General features: G+C 59.3%; 1 protein-coding gene across 2 annotated transcripts; it reads left to right on the top strand.

Annotated features, from left to right (window-relative positions):
- The first annotated feature begins 361 nt into the window (after positions 1–361).
- On the top strand, positions 362–18,908 carry STARD3 (StAR related lipid transfer domain containing 3). 2 transcript variants are annotated; one of them, XM_005531415.3, is made up of 15 exons: positions 362–430; positions 5,055–5,305; positions 8,106–8,183; positions 8,374–8,451; positions 8,543–8,596; positions 8,699–8,816; positions 9,846–9,941; positions 11,124–11,179; positions 11,830–11,922; positions 13,085–13,147; positions 14,082–14,177; positions 14,653–14,732; positions 15,064–15,168; positions 16,332–16,425; positions 18,256–18,908. In XM_005531415.3, the coding sequence occupies exons 2-15, from the start codon at positions 5,093–5,095 to the stop codon at positions 18,358–18,360; spliced, it is 1,329 nt and encodes a 442-aa protein (XP_005531472.1). In that variant the 5' UTR covers positions 362–430; positions 5,055–5,092; the 3' UTR covers positions 18,361–18,908. The 2 variants fall into 2 exon arrangements, with proteins under 2 accessions (XP_005531472.1, XP_087924273.1); XM_088068147.1 differs by lacking the exon at positions 362–430 and adding an exon at positions 588–712.
- Positions 18,909–19,261: the final 353 nt, after the last annotated feature.

Consider the following 19,261-nt stretch of genomic DNA (forward strand, 5'->3'; position numbering starts at 1 on the left):
CCCCCAGCACCGAATGGTCTCTCCCAACCCCATGGTCACCCCCCACTGGAGAATGGTCTCTCCCAGACCCACTGGCACACCCCCGAAGGGGGGGAATGATGTCTCCCTTGCTCGCCCCACACACGGGGAATGGCACTGCCTTCACCCCACTGATTCCCCATTTTGGAATGGTCTCTCCCAGTCATAGTGATTCCCCCCTCCCGTGGGTAACGGTGGTCCCCAGCCCCACTGATTCCCCCTCCCGCTGTGAATGGTCTCTCCCAGCCCCACTGCTCCCCCCCTCCTGCGGTGAATGGTCTGTCCCCGGCTCCCCCCGCGGCCGGCGATGGTCGGTGCCGCGCAGCCTCGCTCTGGGGTTTCCCTTCCGGGGTCAGAGGTGGCGGCGGGCCCGGAAGCGGCGCCCGGCGGGACCCGGAGCCGGCACCGGGAGGTACCGGGGGGACACGCGGGGGCGGCCCGGGGGGCTCAGGTGCATCCCCGGGCCTGGGGCGGGCGGTGCCGGGCGGTGCGCGGACCTCCGTGCCTCAGCCTCGGTGGGGCCTCGGTGCCACTCCCGGGCCCGGGAGCGCAGCCGCCGGTGGGAGCGGGACGGGACAGCGCTGTCCCTGCGGGTCCTGAGCTCCGTCCCGCTTCAGAACGCGGTTACCGGGTTCGGCCCTACCCTCGGGCAGCCCCGGGGGTGCAGTTCGGGCCCTCCCCGGAGAGTCCCCAGGTGAGCCCCGGGGGCCGGGGCGGTCCCGTTATAACCCCCGGGCCCCGCTTCACGGGCGCTCCCGGCAGCGAGACCCGAGGGGCGGGAATCGCTCCGCTCCGGGCGACTTTCACCGGTGTCAGCCCCGGGAGGCTGCGGGGAACGGGAGCCCGGGACCGGGGGGTGTTTGGGGGGGCTCTTTGGAGGAGTTCAGGGGGCCCGAGAGGCTCCCGGGGGTCGGGGGCTCCGAGCTGGGTCTGTGCCGGGATCCCGGGCTCTTCCCGCTGCTCCGGGCTGTTGGAAAAGCCCCCGGGCTTCATTCGTGCCTTGCTCGAGGAAGTGAAACGCCGGCAGCACGCCGGGGACCCTTCTGCTGGGGAACGGCAGCGTGAAACCCCCTCCCTGGCAGTGCCCAGAGGGTTCCAAATCCAGCCCCAAATCCAGCCCCACATCCCAAATCCAGCCCCACATCCCATCCCAAATCCAGCCCCACATCCCATCCCAAATCCAGCCCCACATCCCAAATCCAGGACGACATCGCAAATCCAGCCCCACATCCCATCCCAAATCCAGCCCCACATCCCAAATCCAGCCCCACATCCCAAATCCAGCCCCACATCCCATCCCAAATCCAGCCCCACATCCCAAATCCAGCCCCACATCCCATCCCAAATCCAGCCCCACATCCCATCCCAAATCCAGCCCCACATCCCAAATCCAGCCCCACATCCCAAATCCAGCCCCACATCCCATCCCAAATCCAGCCCCACATCCCATCCCAAATCCAGCCCCACATCCCAAATCCAGCCCCACATCCCAAATCCAGCCCCACATCCCATCCCAAATCCAGCCCCACATCCCATCCCAAATCCCCTTGGGAATGGTCTCTCCCGACCCCCGGGGGTTCACAGCACGGGGGTCCCCAGCGCTGAAACCCCCGAATGTTGGGCTCCCGCTGGCTTTGGGACACAGGGAGGAGAGCCCTAAATTTCACCCCAGAACTTGTGGAAATGAGGGAAAACGAACTTGTGGAAATGAGGGAAAACACGGGATGCTGCAGGATCCTGCGGCTGGCTCCGGGACAAAGCTGCTTTTCCCGAGGCTCTCCGAGTTTCGGTGCCAGGGGAGAACAGGCTCCCGGGGGGTTTCGGTGTCCCCACTTTGCACTGAACCGAACTCCAGCGCTTTGCCAAAACCGGTCCTTCCCTTTTTTTGTGGGTGGAGGTTCGGTGTCTGGTTTAATGTTGACCTTTCCTTGCTGTTTTAAAGGGAAGCTCAGACTCCCCTTAGTGCCCAGAGCAGCAGTCGGGGTCTCCATCCCTCTGGTTCTCCAGGTGTTCTCTCACCTGGCAACCTCCTCCCTCTGGAATATCCCACATTGATCCCGTGTCCTTTGCCCCTGGGATGGCTCAGGGGGCTGCAGGGGTTTTGGGGGTCCCACTCTGGGTGTTCCCCGATCCTGGGAGAGGCGACAGGAGGAATTGTCACATGAGCTCGGGGGAAGCATGGGAGGAAGGAGAAGTGGTGTCACAGGGTGGGAAGATGGGTCATTAATGAGCAAACGGGCTAACGAGGGGCTGGGGAAACAGGAAAGCAGCTTGGAGGGGGTGACACGGGGCTTGGGGGGCTGTGGTGGGGTTGGGACATGCCTTGGCACAGCCCCTGGGAATGTTTTGGTGGCCAATGTCCTGCTGGAACTGGGCTGACGGGGTTTTGGGGTGATGGCACTGGGCTGTGGTGGCACTGAGCTGTGGTGGCACTGGGCTGACGGGGTTTTGGGGTGATGGCACTGGGCTGTGGTGGCACTGAGCTGTGGTGGCACTGGGCTGACGGGGTTTTGCTGGGTGTTGGTGCTGACTATCGGATCAGGATTTCACCACCCGCCTCTCCTCTGCGTTTGTTTCCTGCTGGGATCTGCGGGATGTGGCATCACCCTCGTCCCTGCCGCCCCTGCCACCTCCTAATCCCCAAACCGGGAGGTTTCCCCAGCAAAAATCCTTCGTCAGAGCCTCAAAATCCCCTTTTTTCAAGTCAGAGAAGCCCACAAGGGTCCCTGGAGTGTCCCTTGGGCTGTGATCTGTCACCCGGGGTGTCCCCCAGGCTGTCATCTGTCACCCAGAATGTCCCCTGGGCTGTGATCTGTCACCCAGAGTGGCCCCCCAGAAGTGTTTGTCCCTCGCTGGAGTGGAATCCTGGAATCATTTAGGCTGGAAAAGCCTTCCAGGATCATCAAGCCCTTAAACCCAGCTCAACTGTGTCACCCCACCCGTGTCCCCAAGTGCCACATCCACACCTTTTTTAGCATTCCAGGGATGGTGACTCCACCAATGCCTGGGCAGCCCCTTCCAACGCCTGACTGTCCTTTCAGAATAAATCCCCTGGTGTCCACCCTGACCCTCCTCTGGCACATCTTGAGGCCTTTTCCTCTCATCCCATCCCTCATTCCCTGGGAGCAGAGAATGAGCCTGACCCCCTCCTTCCCAGCCCCTGGGCTGCCGGAGCGGGATGCGGAGGATGCTGGAATGCATAATGGAGCACCGGGGCGCTCAATAATTCATCTGTCACCCAGGAACAGCCACGTTTCTCCACATCCAGCCCCTGCTCCGAGCTCTCAGCTCCAGTGGAAGGAGGGGTGGGGGCTTGTCTGGGATCCAAGCATTCCTGCCCTGCCCCACAGTGCGGGTTCTCCCTCGGGAATTGGATGGTTTGGGAGGGGTGTGTGTCCAGAACAGCCTGAACCTCCCCGGGAAGGCTGGGATTGATGATGGATGAGCTGCACCAGGGTGCCCTGGTGCCGTGTCCTCGTGTCCTGCCGTGTCCCAGCACCCCACTGCGACCCCGCTCGGCGTCCCAGGATCGGGTCCCTGGAGCCTCTCTGGGTGATTTTAAAGCGCTGTGAAAGTTGGGGAGGAGCTGCCTAAGTGCAAAGTGCTGTTGGAGGGGAGGAGGAGGCGGCAGCAGCCCCAACGGGGGGGGATTTATTATTTATCCCTCACAGATGTCCTTAACTTTTGTCACTTTGAGCCAGGCCCGGTGCGCGGAGCAGCTGATCCGAAGTGACAAGGATTCCAGCTCCTTCCCAAGTGCCCTTGAGCGGGACTAACGGGGACTTGACAGGAGTCCAGCTTTGTTTCCTTTCCAGCCCCAGCACTCCCCGGGGGTGGGATGCAAAAAACCGCTGGCTCAGGGATCCAAACTGGCCCAAACTGCCCCAAATCGGGCTGTGCTCCTGCAGGTGCTCCTGGAAAGCGCCTGGCTTCACATTCCTTGGGATTTCCACTTCCCACAGATCTGGCCACAAGCTCGTGACCTTTTCCTGTGGGTGCTGCAGCCTCCTGGGTGTGACGGGTGGGATCTGTGTTGGACAGACCTTGCTGGGATCCCAGCAGGCACAGAACTGCTGGGGCAGAAGCTCACACCACAGTCCAGGATGGGATTTTTGGAGGCAAAACAACCTCGAGGTTTTAGCAGGGAAGGATTTAGCAGGGAAGGAGTTTGTGGCTGTGCCGTTGCCGTGGGTGACAGATCCCTGGCCCGACCTGTTTTGGGATCCTCGTTCCGTGTTTGTCTCCCGCGTGTGCTCCCGTCACGCTCCCTTCCCACAGGGGCCTCCTTGTGCTGCGCTGACGGAGAGGAAAAATTTCAATACAATGCTTGGCACAGCTGCAGGAAAACAGCCCCGGCCTTCCAACACCTCACTCGTGCCGGGATCGTGTGCCCGGCACTGCCAGGCGGGGCTGGGACACGGAGCAGCTCCTTCCCTGCTGCCCTTTTCATCCTGGGACACGGAGCAGCTCCTTCCCTGCTGCCTCCTGCTGCTGTGCCTGGCCCAGGCATCAGCCCCAGGGTTCTGTCCTGGCTGTGCAGGTTGGGATCTGTTCCAATGGGATGCCTGGCTCCCGAGGCTTTGCCTTCCCTGCAGAGGGAAGGGTGGGGTGGCTCCATGATTTCAGGGAGTGCTCCCAAAACATCCTCAGACCCCTTTTCGTGTGTCCACAGTGTCTCCGTGGGGTTTGGGCCCCCTTTTTCTTCTTCCACAACATTTTCATGAGGTTTGCAGCTCCTTTCCCTGCTGCCTTGGCATCTCCATGGTCCCTTTTCCTACTGCCATGGCATTAAATCCCATCCCCTGCCATGGGCAGGGACACCTTCCACTGTCCCAAGTTGCTCCAAGCTCCATCCAACCTGGCCTTGGACACTTCCAGGGACAGCCACGGCTTCTCTGAGCACCCTGGCCTGACCAGCCTCACAGGGAGGAATTTCTCCCTGGGATCTGATTTGCTCCAGGGATCGTTTGCCATCAGAGGGGGGACAGGAGCAGGGGTGTGGCGAGGCCTGAGTGTCCCCTGCTGTGTCCCTGCAGGTGACGCTGCCGTGGCCGATGTCCCCGGAGCCCGGAGGATGAGCAAGCCCACGGACCTGCAGCACGACCTGGAACGCAGCCTCCCAGCCATCGCCTCCATCAGCTCCTCCTTCTCCCAGAGCCAGGGCTTCTCCCCGTACCTCTTCTCCCCCGAGAAGAGAAAAGCCATCTCGGATGTGAGGAGGACCTTCTGCCTCTTCGTCACCTTCGACCTGCTCTTCATCTCCCTTTTGTGGATCATCGAGCTGAATGTGAGTTGGAGGAAGCAAACCCGGGGAATCTTTGCCCTTTTTAAGCTCAGTTCCCTCGGTTAATTGCTGTGTTTCAGCACTCCCGGGACAGATCTTTGTTTGCTGTTCCCAGCGCTGGCCAAGGAGCCGCTGTTCTTTAGTGTAAACTAAAGTCCAGCTCGTTTCCTGCCCCGGGGCTTTGTTGGGGCTGTCCGGGGTTGTTAACACCGTCCCTTTGTGTCCCTTTGTCGTGCTGTAAAATCACCAAGAGCCAAATTCCCCTCCTGCTCCCCTGGCCTGACACAAAGCTGCTCCCTGGGTTTGCTGCTGACGTGTTCACAGATCAGCAGAGGAGCAGGGGAGGATCCTCCAGGGGTTTTGATCCCAAAATTCTGCTGCTAATCTCAGTTTTGGGAAGCTGGAGGTGCTGCTCCACCTCCCAAGGGATTGTTGAGGGGGATGTCAGTGGTTTGGTTCCCTCCGAAGCGACTCACAAGCTGCTGTGTTTGCTCTGTGTTGCAATAACAGGGAAAATCCAGTTTATTTACCTCAGTCCCACCAAGTCCAAATCCCTCCCTGGGCTATATTTTATTTTTATTTTCCCTGAACCGGCCCTGGCTGGTTTCAGGTACTGCCTGTCCTCCCTTGGAGCACCCAGAGCAGAGATGAACAGATAGACCCTGGGCTCTGGCCTGCATTTATCAGCTGGATCCTGCTGCTCCCTCAGCAGCTCTCTCTTATCTCTGCCCTCCTTATCTCTGGGTGTCTGCACTTAAGAGACCATCCTGGCCAGCAGCTCCTCACCCTGCCCCAAGCCCCCTGCTCCCCACCCTCCTTAGGAAAAACCATCTCCCAGCCAGCATTCCAGCCATGCCGATGGTGTCCTGCCTGCCCAGCTTGGACCCCGGCCCCCTGCCCTTGTCCCAGTCCTCTCTTGAGAGCTGCTGGAATTCCAGCCCCCAGGAGATAATCCTGGCTCGGTCACCAGGGTGATGCTGAGCGTGGGTCGTGCAGGTAGCCATTAATGAGTGACTAAGTGCTGATATTTGGGCCCCGAGCTGAGATGCTGCATATTTAAAGCCATTAGAGCAGCTTATTTGCCTGGTTATGAAGGTTTGATATCATGACTAATGCCTTTTTTTGATTCTTTTTTATTTTTTTTTTTTACCCAACCGTTTCCTTCGCTGCGAGATAAGCCGAGCAAATTGCCCCTCGTTAAAAGCAAACCGTAATTGTGCAGGCTGGGTGCTCTCAGAGCCAGGGAGATGCCTCAGGTGGTTCATGTGCCTGGTGCACAGCCTGTATTTAAGCTGAAAACACTCCCCAAAAACCCTCACCCAAAGCTTTCCCTGTGTCTCCTCCTTCCTGCAGCATCCCATGGGGTCGGGGTGTGGGGATGAGGCTTTTGGTGGCCGCTCAGCAAAGCTGGTCCGAGTCCTGTGGCCACAGCCCAGCTGGAGACACAGCCCAGCTTTGCCACACTCTTTTTGGCCCCTTTGTTGTATATTAAGCCCCATTCCAGACTGGGAGGAATCCCTTCCCATTCCCACTCTGTGCTGCCCTTGGAGTGCCAGGACACCCCTCTGCCAGGGACTGGCACCCACCAACTCCTTCCTCACAGCCCATCCACCACAAACACCCCCCAAAAACCATCACCCAGAGCTTTCCCTGTGTCTCCTCCTTCCTGCAGCATCCCATGGAGCCAGGGAGGGGGGAAGAGGCTCTCGGTGGCCGCTCAGCAAAGCTGGTCCGAGTCCTGTGGCCACAGCCCAGCTTCACCCCCCTCTTTCTGCCTCCCTCTCCCTGGGTTTTAAGCCAGAGCCCTGACCCAGAGGGATCCTTTCCCAGTGGCTGCCCTTGGAGTGCCAGGACACCCTGGCTGCCAAGGACTGGCCCGAGACCCACCAGCTCGTTCCTCACAGCCCATCCAACAGCTGCCGGCTCCGCCAGCTCCCGGCCAGCTGGGCCCCGTCCAAAGCCATAGCCTAAAGGTGAAGCATTTGTTCCAGTTACCTGAGCCCTCCACTTCCTCACAGACAGCCATTCCAGACTCCCAGGATTTATGGTGGCCAAAGCACCAAGGCTGTCAGAGCCTGGATTATCTCGGGATGAGTTTTTTCCACGCTCCTGTAAATCCCAGAGAGTGTTTTTGCCTCTCTCAGATTCCCTTGCAGCCCGTGGCTGCGCATCCCCCTCTCCTCCCTCTTCCCCTTTGCCAGCACGTTTGATCCTGCTGCTTCCCTTCTTCCATCAGGTTTCCTGGAGCACTGCTGGGAGCTGTGGGAAGCCGGCTGGAGGGAGAAGGGACCCCTCAGAGCTTTGCATGAGGAGGATCCTTAAATCCCCCCAGGTCCTCAGTGACACCGAGAGCCCCCACAGGAAGGTGTTCAGTGCCTTAGTGAAGGTTCCTGAGGAGCGTTTTTCCTGTGGTTTTCCATTTTTTTTCCCTTCTCTCCTCCCATCTGCCACCTGGACGAGGTGGGCAGCAGTGGCAGGTGCACATCCAGGGGCTCCAGGCTGTGAGGAGCTGCCAGCACCGGCTGTGCTGAGCCAAGGATTTGGGATTTGGGTGTTGGAAACCTAAAGGTGTTTGATGTCCCTCCTGCCCCACCTCGTGTGGATCCCAGGGGGAAACACGGTGTGAATCCAGGCAGGAAATGTGCCATGGGATCCTCCCAGGTCCTGTGCTGGGCCTGTGGGACCATTTGTATTCCAGGTGCATTCCCTGACCTGGCCATAACCCCGGGCACTGCTTAGCTCCTTCTCCCATGAGTTTCTTATCAGTGCACTCAACAGCTTCCTGCTTCCCTGTCTCCCTCAGACCAAGGAGGGCATCAAGGAGAACCTGAAGGATGAAATCATCAGCTACAAATTCAAGACCTCATTCTTCGATATCTTTGTGAGTATCTCAGCCTCCTGCGAGGCTCAGTGGGGCCGGGAGGGTCTGGGGTCTCCCCTTGCCCACCTCGGTGAACCCCTCCTGCTGCAGCCTTGGCCCATCTGTTCCCCTGGCGCCTGTCCCTGCCCTCCCAGCACCTGGCAGAGGGACAAGGGCAGTGACTGCTGTGGCTGGGTGTTTGTTGTTGCAGCTCTTGGCTCTGTTTCGCTTTCTTGTGCTGCTCTTGGGCTACGCCGTCGTCCGCCTGCGCCACTGGTGGGTCATCGCGGTAAGGAGGCACTCCTGCCTTTCCTCTGGGGAGTTTTCCCTCTCCTCCTGGACTTCTCAGGGATCTGAGCTCTGTCCACTTATTTTTTCAGGTCACTACCTTGGTATCCAGTGCCTTCCTGATTGTAAAGGTCATCCTCTCCGAGGTTGGTTTCCCTGGGCTCGCAGGAAGTTGCTCTGTGATTTCTCAGTGCTGTTTTATTCCCTCTCTGGCTCATTCCCTGAGGTTTCTGCTTCTTCCCACACAGCTTCTGACCAAAGGGGCTTTTGGGTATTTACTTCCCATCGTCTCCTTTGTCATTGCTTGGCTGGAGACCTGGTTCCTGGATTTTAAAGTCCTAACTCAGGAAGCAGAAGAGGAACGATGTGAGTATTTTTGCTCCTCTGTGGTAGGAGTTGGACAAATCCAACCAGGCCTGGGTTTGCTGCTGCTCTGGCAGCACCTTGATGTGACATTTCTGGAAAAGGGATCTCCAGCCTGGATGGGATGGGAAATGCCTGACTCAGTTCTGTAATGGTCAACAAGTCCCTTCAGGGGAAGAAAACACCAGATTATAAAAAGCATCTTTTAATTGAGGGCAGAAAAAATGTGCCAGATTTCCCAATGGCTGTGTCCTGCAGCCAGACGTGCTGGAGACAGAGCTGAGCTCTGCATGGGAGAAAGTGTTTGGAAACAGGGAGGCAAATGCCAGGCAGAGTGTTGGACTCCCTGTCCCTGATATCTGTGTTTGGATCTGGCTGGAGCCCTTTCCAGGAGGGCTGCTGGAGCCACAGACACATTCTGTGGCACAGGCTGAGTTATGGGGTGTGAAATTCTGCGACCCGTGGCCTCTGAGGTCACACTGAGCAGGGATTGGGGCTGACCTAATGCTTCACACATCACCCTTTAACTCCCAGGGCCCTTCTAGGGAGCTGGCCTGGATTAGCTGCCCATTCCTGCGGCAGCACAAGGAGCTTGTCCCTCTCCCAGGAGTCACCGCCTGGGAAGTGGCACCAAACTAAAAAGGGACATTTGTCAGGCAGGGCTCAGTCAGAAATGCTCTGACTGGAAAGCACCAGAGGATGTTTGGGTCTTGTAAGGAGGCTTTAAGATGAAAAATGATCAAGTGTTTAATGCCTCTATTGGATTAGGCTCAGGTTCCAAATTGCTTCCAGGGGAAGCTCTTATTTAATTAGATGCTTAATCGCCTTTGGATTATTTGACAGGCAGAAGAGCCCATTGATCTCCGGGGCAGATAAAACGTCTCAGACAAAAGATGAGGCAACAGGAGCTGAGGCTGGCTGGTGTCAGTGGGAAAAGAGATGGGGAAAACGTGGGAAAAACAAGAGGGTGTTTTGGCAGGGCTGCGCTCCCAGAACCTGCCAGGTGTTAAATCCTTATGCTCCCATTCCCAGGGTTCCTGGCAGCCCAGGCTGCAGCCTCGAGGCCACTGCTGTACCCCCGAGCCCTCTCCGAGGGACAGTTCTACTCCCCACCCGAGTCCTTCGCAGGTAAGGTCACCTGTGCCATCACCTCGCTTCCCGTGCTCGTCCCACCATGGAATTCCTCACCTCCATCATCTCTTCCCCGAGCTCTGCCTCATTATCCCAACCCTTGGCAGAGCCTCCAAGAACTGACACTGCAACACAGAGTCCCCTCTGCCCTCTCTGTGCCTGCACCTGGGCAGGGGTGGCACTGCCACACTTCCCACACGACACCTTTTTATCAGAGCCGCCCTCACCCCTGCGAGCCGGGCTGCAGCTCCGTGGGGAACCAGAGCCTTGTTGGGGCTTGGGATTAAATCCTCTGAGCTGTGTGCTTGGGAAACGCTGCCCTGGGGTGAGGGCACGGGGCTGGGTGTCACAGGCAGGTGAGGGTAAGGGCTGGTGGCACGTCACTGCCCTTGCCAGCACTGGAGAGCTGCTGGCGTGGGAGTGGGGACATCTCAGCTGGAGTGTCCTGGTGTAGCTGACACCCAGGATGAGCCCAGCCCTCTGGAACACTGTTCCTGGTGTAGCTGACACCCAGGATGAGCTCAGCCCCCTGGAACACTGTTCCTGGTACAGCTGACACCCGGGATGAGCCCAGCTCTCCAGAGCAGTTGTCCCAGTGTAGCTGACACCCAGAACAAGCTCAGCCCTCTGGAACACTGTTCCTGGTGTAGCTGACACCCAGAACAAGCTCAGCCCTCTGGAACACTGTTCCTGGTGTAGCTGACACCCAGAACAAGCTCAGCCCTCTGGAACACTTTTCCCAGTGTAGCTGACACCCGGGATGAGCTCAGCCCCCTGGAACACTGTTCCTGGTACAGCTGACACCCGGGATGAGCCCAGCTCTCTGGAGCAGTTATCCCAGTGTAGCTGACACAGGGATGAGCTCAGCCCCCTGGAACACTGTTCCTGGTACAGCTGACACCCGGGATGAGCCCAGCTCTCTGGAGCAGTTATCCCAGTGTAGCTGACACAGGGATGAGCTCAGCCCCCTGGAACACTGTTCCTGGTACAGCTGACACCCGGGATGAGCTCAGCCCTCTGAAGAGCCAAGCAGGTGCTCAGGGAGACAGGACCAGAGTCATCCTCAGCCCTTCCTGTTGGATGAGGGACAGGGATCAGACACTGTCCCCCAGGAGAAGGGAGGGAGGTGGTACTGGTGGGGTGTTCATTAACTGTGAGTTGATTGGTGCTTCCCCATAGGCTCAGACAACGAGTCTGATGAGGAAGGTGTGGGGAGGAAGGCCTTGACAACTCAGGTAAACAGGGCCTGGCCCTGCCTTCAGCTCCAGGCTGATCTGGGGCTCTGGGAGTCTCCCCAGTCTTGTGGTCCCATCAGGTTCTGCTGCCCCCCATTCCAGACCCCTCATCTCTGTGTGGCTGAGCCTGCTCTGAGCCCCCCACTTTCATTCCACTTCCCCAGAGCTGTGTGCTCTTCCCTGCAGCATCCCACAGGGATGTGCTCTGGCTCTGCTCCTGCCTGTCCCTCTCCATTCCCCCTTCCATGGTCTCATTCTGGGATGGGCTCACCTCACCTGTCCCCATGGCCTGAGGCCTTGACCTCCCCAAAACCCGGCTGGGCACAGGCTTTGTGCCCTTTTCCGAGAGATCCTGCTCGTGTTCAGCCCCAGTTCTGGCTCCTCCAGGAAGGAAGCTGCACATCCCAGAGCCCTTTGCCTGCTGGAAGCCCTCCTGCTAGGGCGGGAGCCGCCGGGAGCAGCTGGTGTGTGGATCCAAGCCAGGGCGGGGAGCGTGACTTGGAGCTCCAAAATGAGGCCTCTGTGACCCAAATTAAGAGATTTCTGATCCCCTTTCCCTCTGCCAGCCCAGGGAGGGGGGAGCAGCCTCACACACACACTCCTCGAGCTTCCTGCACGCCCAGCTAATGAAATCCTCCCTTCTTTCCCAGGAAAAGGAGTATGTCCGACAAGGCAAAGAGGCCATGGAGGTTGTGGACCAAATCCTCGCCCAGGAGGAGAACTGGAAGTTCGAGAAAAACAATGCAAGTGTGGTTTTTCCTCCCCAGCTGGCAGAGGGCATGGATGGCTTAGCAAAAACCGGGACAAACGAGGCTTTGGAAACCTCCTTGCGCCATGAAAAATTAACAAGCGTTACAATTACCTGATTGAATTAGGAATCTATTCCAGTTCAGTTAAATGTAAAATCCCCTCTTATTTAATTAGACGTTTAATTGCCTTGCAGTTTGGTCAGGAGAGGGCCCTTCCCTCCTCCCTGTGTCCGGAGGGTGGGATGGGGCCGGCTCACCTTTGGGATGCAGAGCCATGGGAAAGAGCAAAGGAATGCTGATCCCACAGCCCTGCCCTTGCTCCATGGCCAGGTGCCTTTGGGCCAAACTGGGCTCTTGGCCCATGTGGGGCACTAACTGCTCATCCCACCCCTAAAGCCACCGGTGTCCCCCTTCCCCAGCACCTGCAACCTGGGTGGGTGCTGGGGTGTAAATCTGGGATGTGGCTCTGCCTACTCCAGACTTTTCTGGGGTGCACAGAGCTCTTTTCTCTCCCTGAAGAGCAGACAGAGAGAGGAGGGGGGTTTGCCCCCCAAAGCCAACCTTGTTTCACGAGGTTGAAACACGACTGGGGCGGGGGGTGCGAATCCTGCAAACTGCTGTCTCATCTGGTGTTTCAAATTCCCCTGTCAAGTGATCCTTTGTCTGATGCCAAACTAGCTGGGCAGATTGTTTTCTTTTTCCAAAGGGGGATGGATTTAAATAGACTAATCAGAGTTTAACACAGGGCTAACGATGAAAGGTTTTCATCTGCCCATCCCTGGCCCCTCCGGGGAGGCTCCTCTCGGCCCTAGGTAACACCAGCAGCGCTGGCAGCGAACCCCCTTCGCACCCCGGTGCTGCCACAAAGAGAATGTGACCTTGACGTGGGGTTTGCAGCCTGGCACGGGGCGGATTCTTTTTCTGTCTCATCCCTGCTGCCTCTCTGGATATTGTTTTGTTGATGGAAATTTGGGCATGGCCAGCTGAAACGTGCTCGGGGCGGTTTCGGCGCTGAGGTGGCTGCCTGGTGTGGGGGGCAGGGGGTGGTTGGGGGCTGCAGGGGGTGACAGGAGCCTCAGAGTTTTAGCAAACTTCACCCTAAACAGAAACAGTCCCTTTCACTGGTAAAAATACAACTTTCTCATCTCTTGCACAGGACTTTGGTGATGTTGTTTACACTTTTGAAATCCCTTTCCACGGCAAGATCTTTATTTTAAAGGTAAGAACATCCTTGGGCCGATTCCTTGGTCTCTTTGGCACGGGGCAAGAGCCACAGCTCAGCTTTCAGGACAGCTCAGGCTGCAGAACACGCTCCCTGTGCTTGAGATAGATGAACAGCACTAGGGAATCTCTCCAGGAAAACCCCTTGGCCGGCAGACAAACTCCCCAGTAAATATCCAAGGCCCCAGACTCCGCTGGTAGAATCAGGAGCAGGTGACTGCAAGACTCGCTTCCAACCCCAGCATCTCGGACTAATCTGACCAAGGAGGCTAATTGGAACTAATTGCCAGCGAGGCCAGGGCTGGGCGTGCGTCTGCTGCTGCCTGGCACCGGGCAGAGCCGCTCGGAAGTGCCGTGCTCCGTGCCCTCTCCCAAGCTGGAGTGGCTTGGCTGGGAACCACGCTTTAATGAAGCGTCGGTGCTGCCGTGGCTTTTCTTTGTTCCAGTGCATATGTTGCCTCGCTGGCAGGAGCTGCCAGTGGAGCAGCTCTGTGTTCACCAGCTAAAGCTGGATGGTCCCACTTTGCTGCGTTAACCGTTTGCCTCCGAAGATCCCCGCTCCCGTGGGGACTGGGTGGGAATGGAATGGATGCTGTGTGTGCTGGAGCTTGGGAAAAAAAAAACAAAAAAAACAACCAGTCAAAAATGCAGCTTCCCAAAGCAATGGTGCTCAGGGAGCTGCTGAGGGTGGGAGAGGGGCAGACAGACAGGCAGAGCTCAGCGATTCCCAAATCCTGAGGTCTGTGTGCCCTGGGAGCACTGGCACAGAGGGGTGACAGCCTTGGCTTCGCATGCAGGGGAGCCAGGCCGGCCTCACCCCTCCCCTCCCCTCTGATCCCACTTGTCCTTTGTGTTTTCCCCTGTTTTCCTTAAAAATAATCTCCCCCAAGGGGAGCAGAGGGGCTGGCTGACTGCTCTGGCTCTGTCCTCAGGCTTTCCTGCAGTGCTCCCCTGAAATGGTTTACCAGGAGGTGATTCTGCAGCCCGAGAAGATGATCCTGTGGAACAGAACAGTGGCAGCTTGCCAGGTGAGCGTGCCGGACAAAGATGGCTTAATCACAGGAGCTCCTTGGAGCGGAGAGCTGGAGCTTCCCCGTCCAACACAGGCTGCTGGCGGTGCTGGAGCCGAGCTGGATCCCAGTCACCGAGGCGTTAAATCTCCGCCGCTCATCCGTGCGCTCCGCGCGCTCCGTGGCAGCCGGCTGCACGCCTGTGCCCGGCCAAGAGCCCGAGAGGTGGGCAGGGACAGGGGCCAGGGCTGAGCCAAACCTGCCTCTGCCTGGTGGGAGGGTCTGGGCCTCGTGGAAGGGAGCTGGAGGTGACACCTGTGCACCCCAAAATCTCAGGAGACGAGAGCTCATCACCCTCTGCCCCAAAAGACGCTCTGGTGTGATCCTGGTGTTGATTTGGGGAGGGGCTGTATCCTCTTGCCACGTGCAGGCTTGGAGGCACAACCTGAGCAAATCTCCCTTCTCTTTTATTTCTTCCCCTGCCCTTCCCCAGATCTTGCAGCGGATTGAGGACAACACGATCATCTCGTACGACGTGGCGGCCGGAGCTGCCGGCGGGGTGGTGTCCCCAAGGTCAGTTCATCCCACACTGCCCCTCAACACCCCCCCAAACCACGGGGAGACCCCTCTAGGGCACTGGGAATGCTCTGGGCTGCTGGGAGCTCTGGTTGGCTCTGCAGGTAACGCTCCCAAGGGTGAGCAGCCCCTGAAATTTCCTCCAGACACTCCTGGCAGGATTCTCAGAGCTCCAAACCTCGGTCAGTCGGGCTCCCCGATCTCGAGGCTTGGCTGTGCTTTGTCCCTGTGTTGACACAGCCCTGCCACAGCCTCTCCCAGCAGTCCAGAGAGCAGGATCTGCCCCCTCCACACCCCAGGTGTGTTTTTAAGCTCTTTCTTTGCACAGGGATTTTGTGAACGTGCGTCGGATCGAGAGGAGGAGAGACAGGTACGTTTCCTCAGGGATGTCGACCACGCACAGCCTGAAGCCTCCGCTCTCCAAGTACGTCAGGTGAGAGGCAGGTGCTGTCTTTTTAGCTGGGATCACGCTCTTCTCCAGAGCTTCGAGGCAAAGAGCCACTTAACTGCAAGCCCTGCTGCCTTCCTGGCAGGATTTGCAGGAAGCTGAGCTATTTGTGGAGCTGAACCTCGCTTCCCTTGTTCGTCTCCCTTTGTTCAAGAAACTCTCTGCGCTGTCAGCGGTGCTGGGGCGTTTCCCAGCTCGGGGGAGTGGAGGTGCTGACCAGTAACAGCAGCAGCCCCATCCCAGCCCCACATCCTGTTTATGTAACAGTTCATTCCCAAACAGGAATTTCTGAGGGGCAGTAAACAGCTGGCTGTGGCTCCGAGCCTCTCACATGCCTTTTGCTCCTCGTAAACCGCTCACTCACCGAATTTGAGGCACTGAGGGATGAAACGAGGATGGAGCAGCTCCCAAAATCTCAGCAGGGTTTTGGCCTCTCCCCTTCCAAAGGGACAGGCTGGTGATGGATCCCGGCGGGGTCGGGCTCACCAGACAAGGACTCCTTGTTCCTGCCGGGGCCCAGCTGTGCCGCCGCGCGCTCCGACTTTGGTTTTCTCAATAATCTGGTTAAAGTAATTGACATTTTATCTCAGAGCCGTTGGAGCTGCCTCAGTCTATTTAGGAACTGGGGACTTCAGGGCCTGGAAAAATCCTTTAACGAAGGCATACAGCAAAAATAGCGTGTTCTGAAGAGGGAAGGGAAATCTGTATTTGGGCTGCGTGTGCACAGCTCCCGTCTCAGAGACGGATCAGATGGTGCCGGGAAGGATCTGGGGGCTGGAGTGACAAGTGCTGAGCCTGTCCTGAGAACACAGAGCTTCCTGGGACCTTTTGTTTGCACCCATGGTTCTGCCTGGGAAAGCTTCCCGTGGGGAACAGCTGGCACGATCCAGAGGCAGAGCTGCTGCTCCAGCGGCGGCCCTGGCACCGGCGCTGCCAAGGCACCTGTGGGAAAGCTGCCCTGCCGTGCTGGCTCGTGTGCCTGGAGCCAAGGCACACACCTTCCCGGGCTCCCAGCATCTGCTCCTGCCCCACTGGGCTCTGGCCTTCGCTGCCAGGCTCAGCTCCATGCGGTGCATCCCAGAGCCACGGAGAATCCCGGCCAGAATTCCAGCCTGGCTCTGCCTGACCCTCTTGGCTTTCCTCCGCAGGGGTGAGAATGGACCTGGAGGATTCATCGTCCTGAAATGTCCCAGCAATGCCAAGGTCTGCACCTTCATCTGGATTCTCAACACGGATCTGAAGGTAAAGGCAGCTCCTGTCCCCAGCACAGCTCTCCCCTCTCCCCAGCAGCCCCAGGCCCTGCTCCCAGATCCCGCAGCCACAGAAGTGTCCCCTTACCAAGCACTGCCCCGAAGGGACTCAGGTTTGGCAAGTGGGGGTTAAACTACTCCAAAATCCTCCTCCTTTCCCAGTGGGAGTTTGGGAAGCTCTTCCTTAACCTGGGAGCTCTTCCTTATTTCAGATCTCACTTAAGGGTTTCACCTGTGAGTGCAGGACTGGGGGAAGGGGGAGTTTTTATCCTCACTGCTGACCAAAACCAGTTTGAGGCACGGCAAGTTTTGTGCCTGCCCACTCCCGGCAACACCCCCGAGGGGCAATTCCCTGCTCCCGACCACATCCACCCCACATCCCCCCCCGGGGGAGCGAGCTGCCGCGGCTCCGGAGTCATTTGTGGAGCTTCGTGTCCTTGCCGATGTCCCGGACAAAAGGCAGCGCACGGAGGGACCGGGATGGGGCGGATGCGGGAGCGGGAGCGGAGCTGGCCCCGTTCCTTCCTCCGCGGAAGGTTGACGTGGTAACGGCGCTGCCGCAGCAGCACAAAGGCTCCATTCATCCCTCGGCTGTGCTGCAGCGCTGCGGCCCCCTCCTCTCCCCTCCCCTCCCCTCCCACGGCCCCCTCCCCTCCCCCAGAGCCCAGCGGCTCCTGCCTGTCTTGCCAAACGCTTCGGGAAAGGTTTGGGGAAGCGCCGGGAGCGGGATGGAGCAGAGCGTGCCCTTCCCGCCCCGTTGCGCCAGGGATGTGTTTTCCCTTTTGCGGATCTGGCAGCCATCGCGGGCAGGTTTTGGGTAACAAACCCCCCGTGGTGGGCTCGGAAAGAAAAGAGGTTTCTTGTGCTTCCCGGGCCCGGCGCCGCCTCTGCCGTGGAAGGAATGCCGAGCTATTAATAACCCCCAACTGCTCCCACCGCCTTCCCCAGGGGCTCTGCCAGCGCCCAGACCCCCTCGGCAGCTCCTCGCTCTTCCCTTTGGCCCTGGACGAGTATTTATAGCCCATGGCTCATCCCTTCCTGCTCCTTGGGGGAGGGAGGATTCCGCACGTGTGTGTGTTTGGGTCCGGGCTGAAACGGCCCCTGGAGCGGCGGCCTCCAACTTTTCCTGCCCCTGTGCCCGAGGGAAAACCCACTCCAGGAAAAGCTGTGTGCTGGACCAGCCCAGCCCCGGGGGAGGAGAGTGTCCTGTGCCTGCCTGACCCTCGGGATAGCTGGCCACTCATCCCTCCGTGCCTCTGGAGCCGTTCCCAGCCCTGCCTCAGCTCCCTCCCCCCCAGAGACAAGGATTATTATTTTTTCATGGATCTCCCACCACGGAGCCGAGGCCGAGGCGGGTGGGGGGTGAGTCGTGCAGGGCTTTTTTAGAGAAATCCAACCACGTTGCGGTTCCTCCCCCGGATCGAAGCTCCCCGAGAGCCGCAGCTCCGCGCAGCGGTGCTCCTGCATCCCTGGATCCCTCTGGGGTGGGATGGGATAGGGGCAGACCCCAGCCCCAACCCCCATTCATGGCTTCTGCATCCCTGGGATGGGGCACAGGCCCCCAGCCCAGCCCTGATTTCTCCAGGGCAGGTTGGGTGCAGCCCCCAGCCCCAAATCCTCATGTCCTTGGAACACCCTGGAATGGGATGAGGCCAACCACCAGCCTCGTTTATGTGTCCCTGGAACCCTCCAGAATGGGATGGGGGCAGCCCTGGTTGATGGCCCTGTATCCCCATCCCTGGAGCCTCCCAGGGTGGGATGGGGGCAGCTCCCAGCTCCAAACCGTCCCTCCTGTCCCCGTGTCCCTGTCCTGTGTCCGCAGGGTCGCCTGCCCCGCTACCTGATCCACCAGAGCCTGGCTGCCACCATGTTCGAGTTCTCCTTCCACCTGCGCCAGCGCGTGGCTGAGCTCTGCTCCAAGCCCTGAGGACATTCCAGTGCCCTCTGTGCTCTGTGGGGATGGGGACAGGACCCTGCACTCCCCCAGGGAGGGGTCCCCCCACTACCAGCCATGGGCTGAGGCCAGGGGGGCTCAGCCCCTCCTCCCACCACTGTTGCCCCGATGGGGAGCCAGGACCCGACTGTTCCGTGCCAAATCCCTGCCCTGCCCTCCCCGGGGGGCTGGGCCGGCCCCCCCCTCCCCACGGATGGGTTGGGGGGGGCTCAGCTGGCACCCCCAGATTCCTGTCGCTGCGCCCCAATTCCGTGAGGAAGAGGGGACAGAGGTGGTGGCCGTGTCAGTGAGGGCTCAGCTGAGCCCCGGGCCAGGCTCTGCCCCTCCACCAGCACCTGAAGTTTGTGGCCCCCCCCCACAGCCACGGTGACCCCGGGGCTGTCCCCCCCCACCCTGGGGACCCCAAAAACCTCCCCTCGGCGCTGGCCGAGCCCCCTCCTTCCCAAACCTGCAGCTCTTGGCGGAGCCAGCGCGGGATTTGCCTTAAGCAGAGACTCGGATCCTTTTTTGGGGGTGTTGTGGGGGGGTGTTGGGGGCGGGGGGCGCGGGGGCGACTGCGGCTTCTCTACCTGTGAGCGCCGTGTGCTGCTCTAAAAACGGCAGCAGCAGCAGCAGCGGCAGCGGCAGCAGCGCGGGGCCGCCCGCACGCGGGGGCTGCGCTGCGGGAGGGGGGCACCCACAGCCCCCCCCTCCCCTCCCCCCCCCCCGGGCTCTCTGCACCCCCCCGGAGGGCCGGGGGGGGGGTCCGGACCACCCCCCCAATCTGTGGGGGCTGAATTAAAGCCTTGCACTGTTTGCAGCTCCGTGTCAGCCGCGTGCCCTTTGTCACCAATGAATGGAAGGGGTGGGGGCAGCTGTGGGGCTGGGGTCACCC

The sequence above is a fragment of the Pseudopodoces humilis genome, chromosome 29 (genome assembly GCF_049639895.1).
Source record: "Pseudopodoces humilis isolate 2021_Gansu_Grassland_sample_001 chromosome 29, ASM4963989v1, whole genome shotgun sequence".
Lineage (NCBI taxonomy): Eukaryota > Metazoa > Chordata > Aves > Passeriformes > Paridae > Pseudopodoces > Pseudopodoces humilis.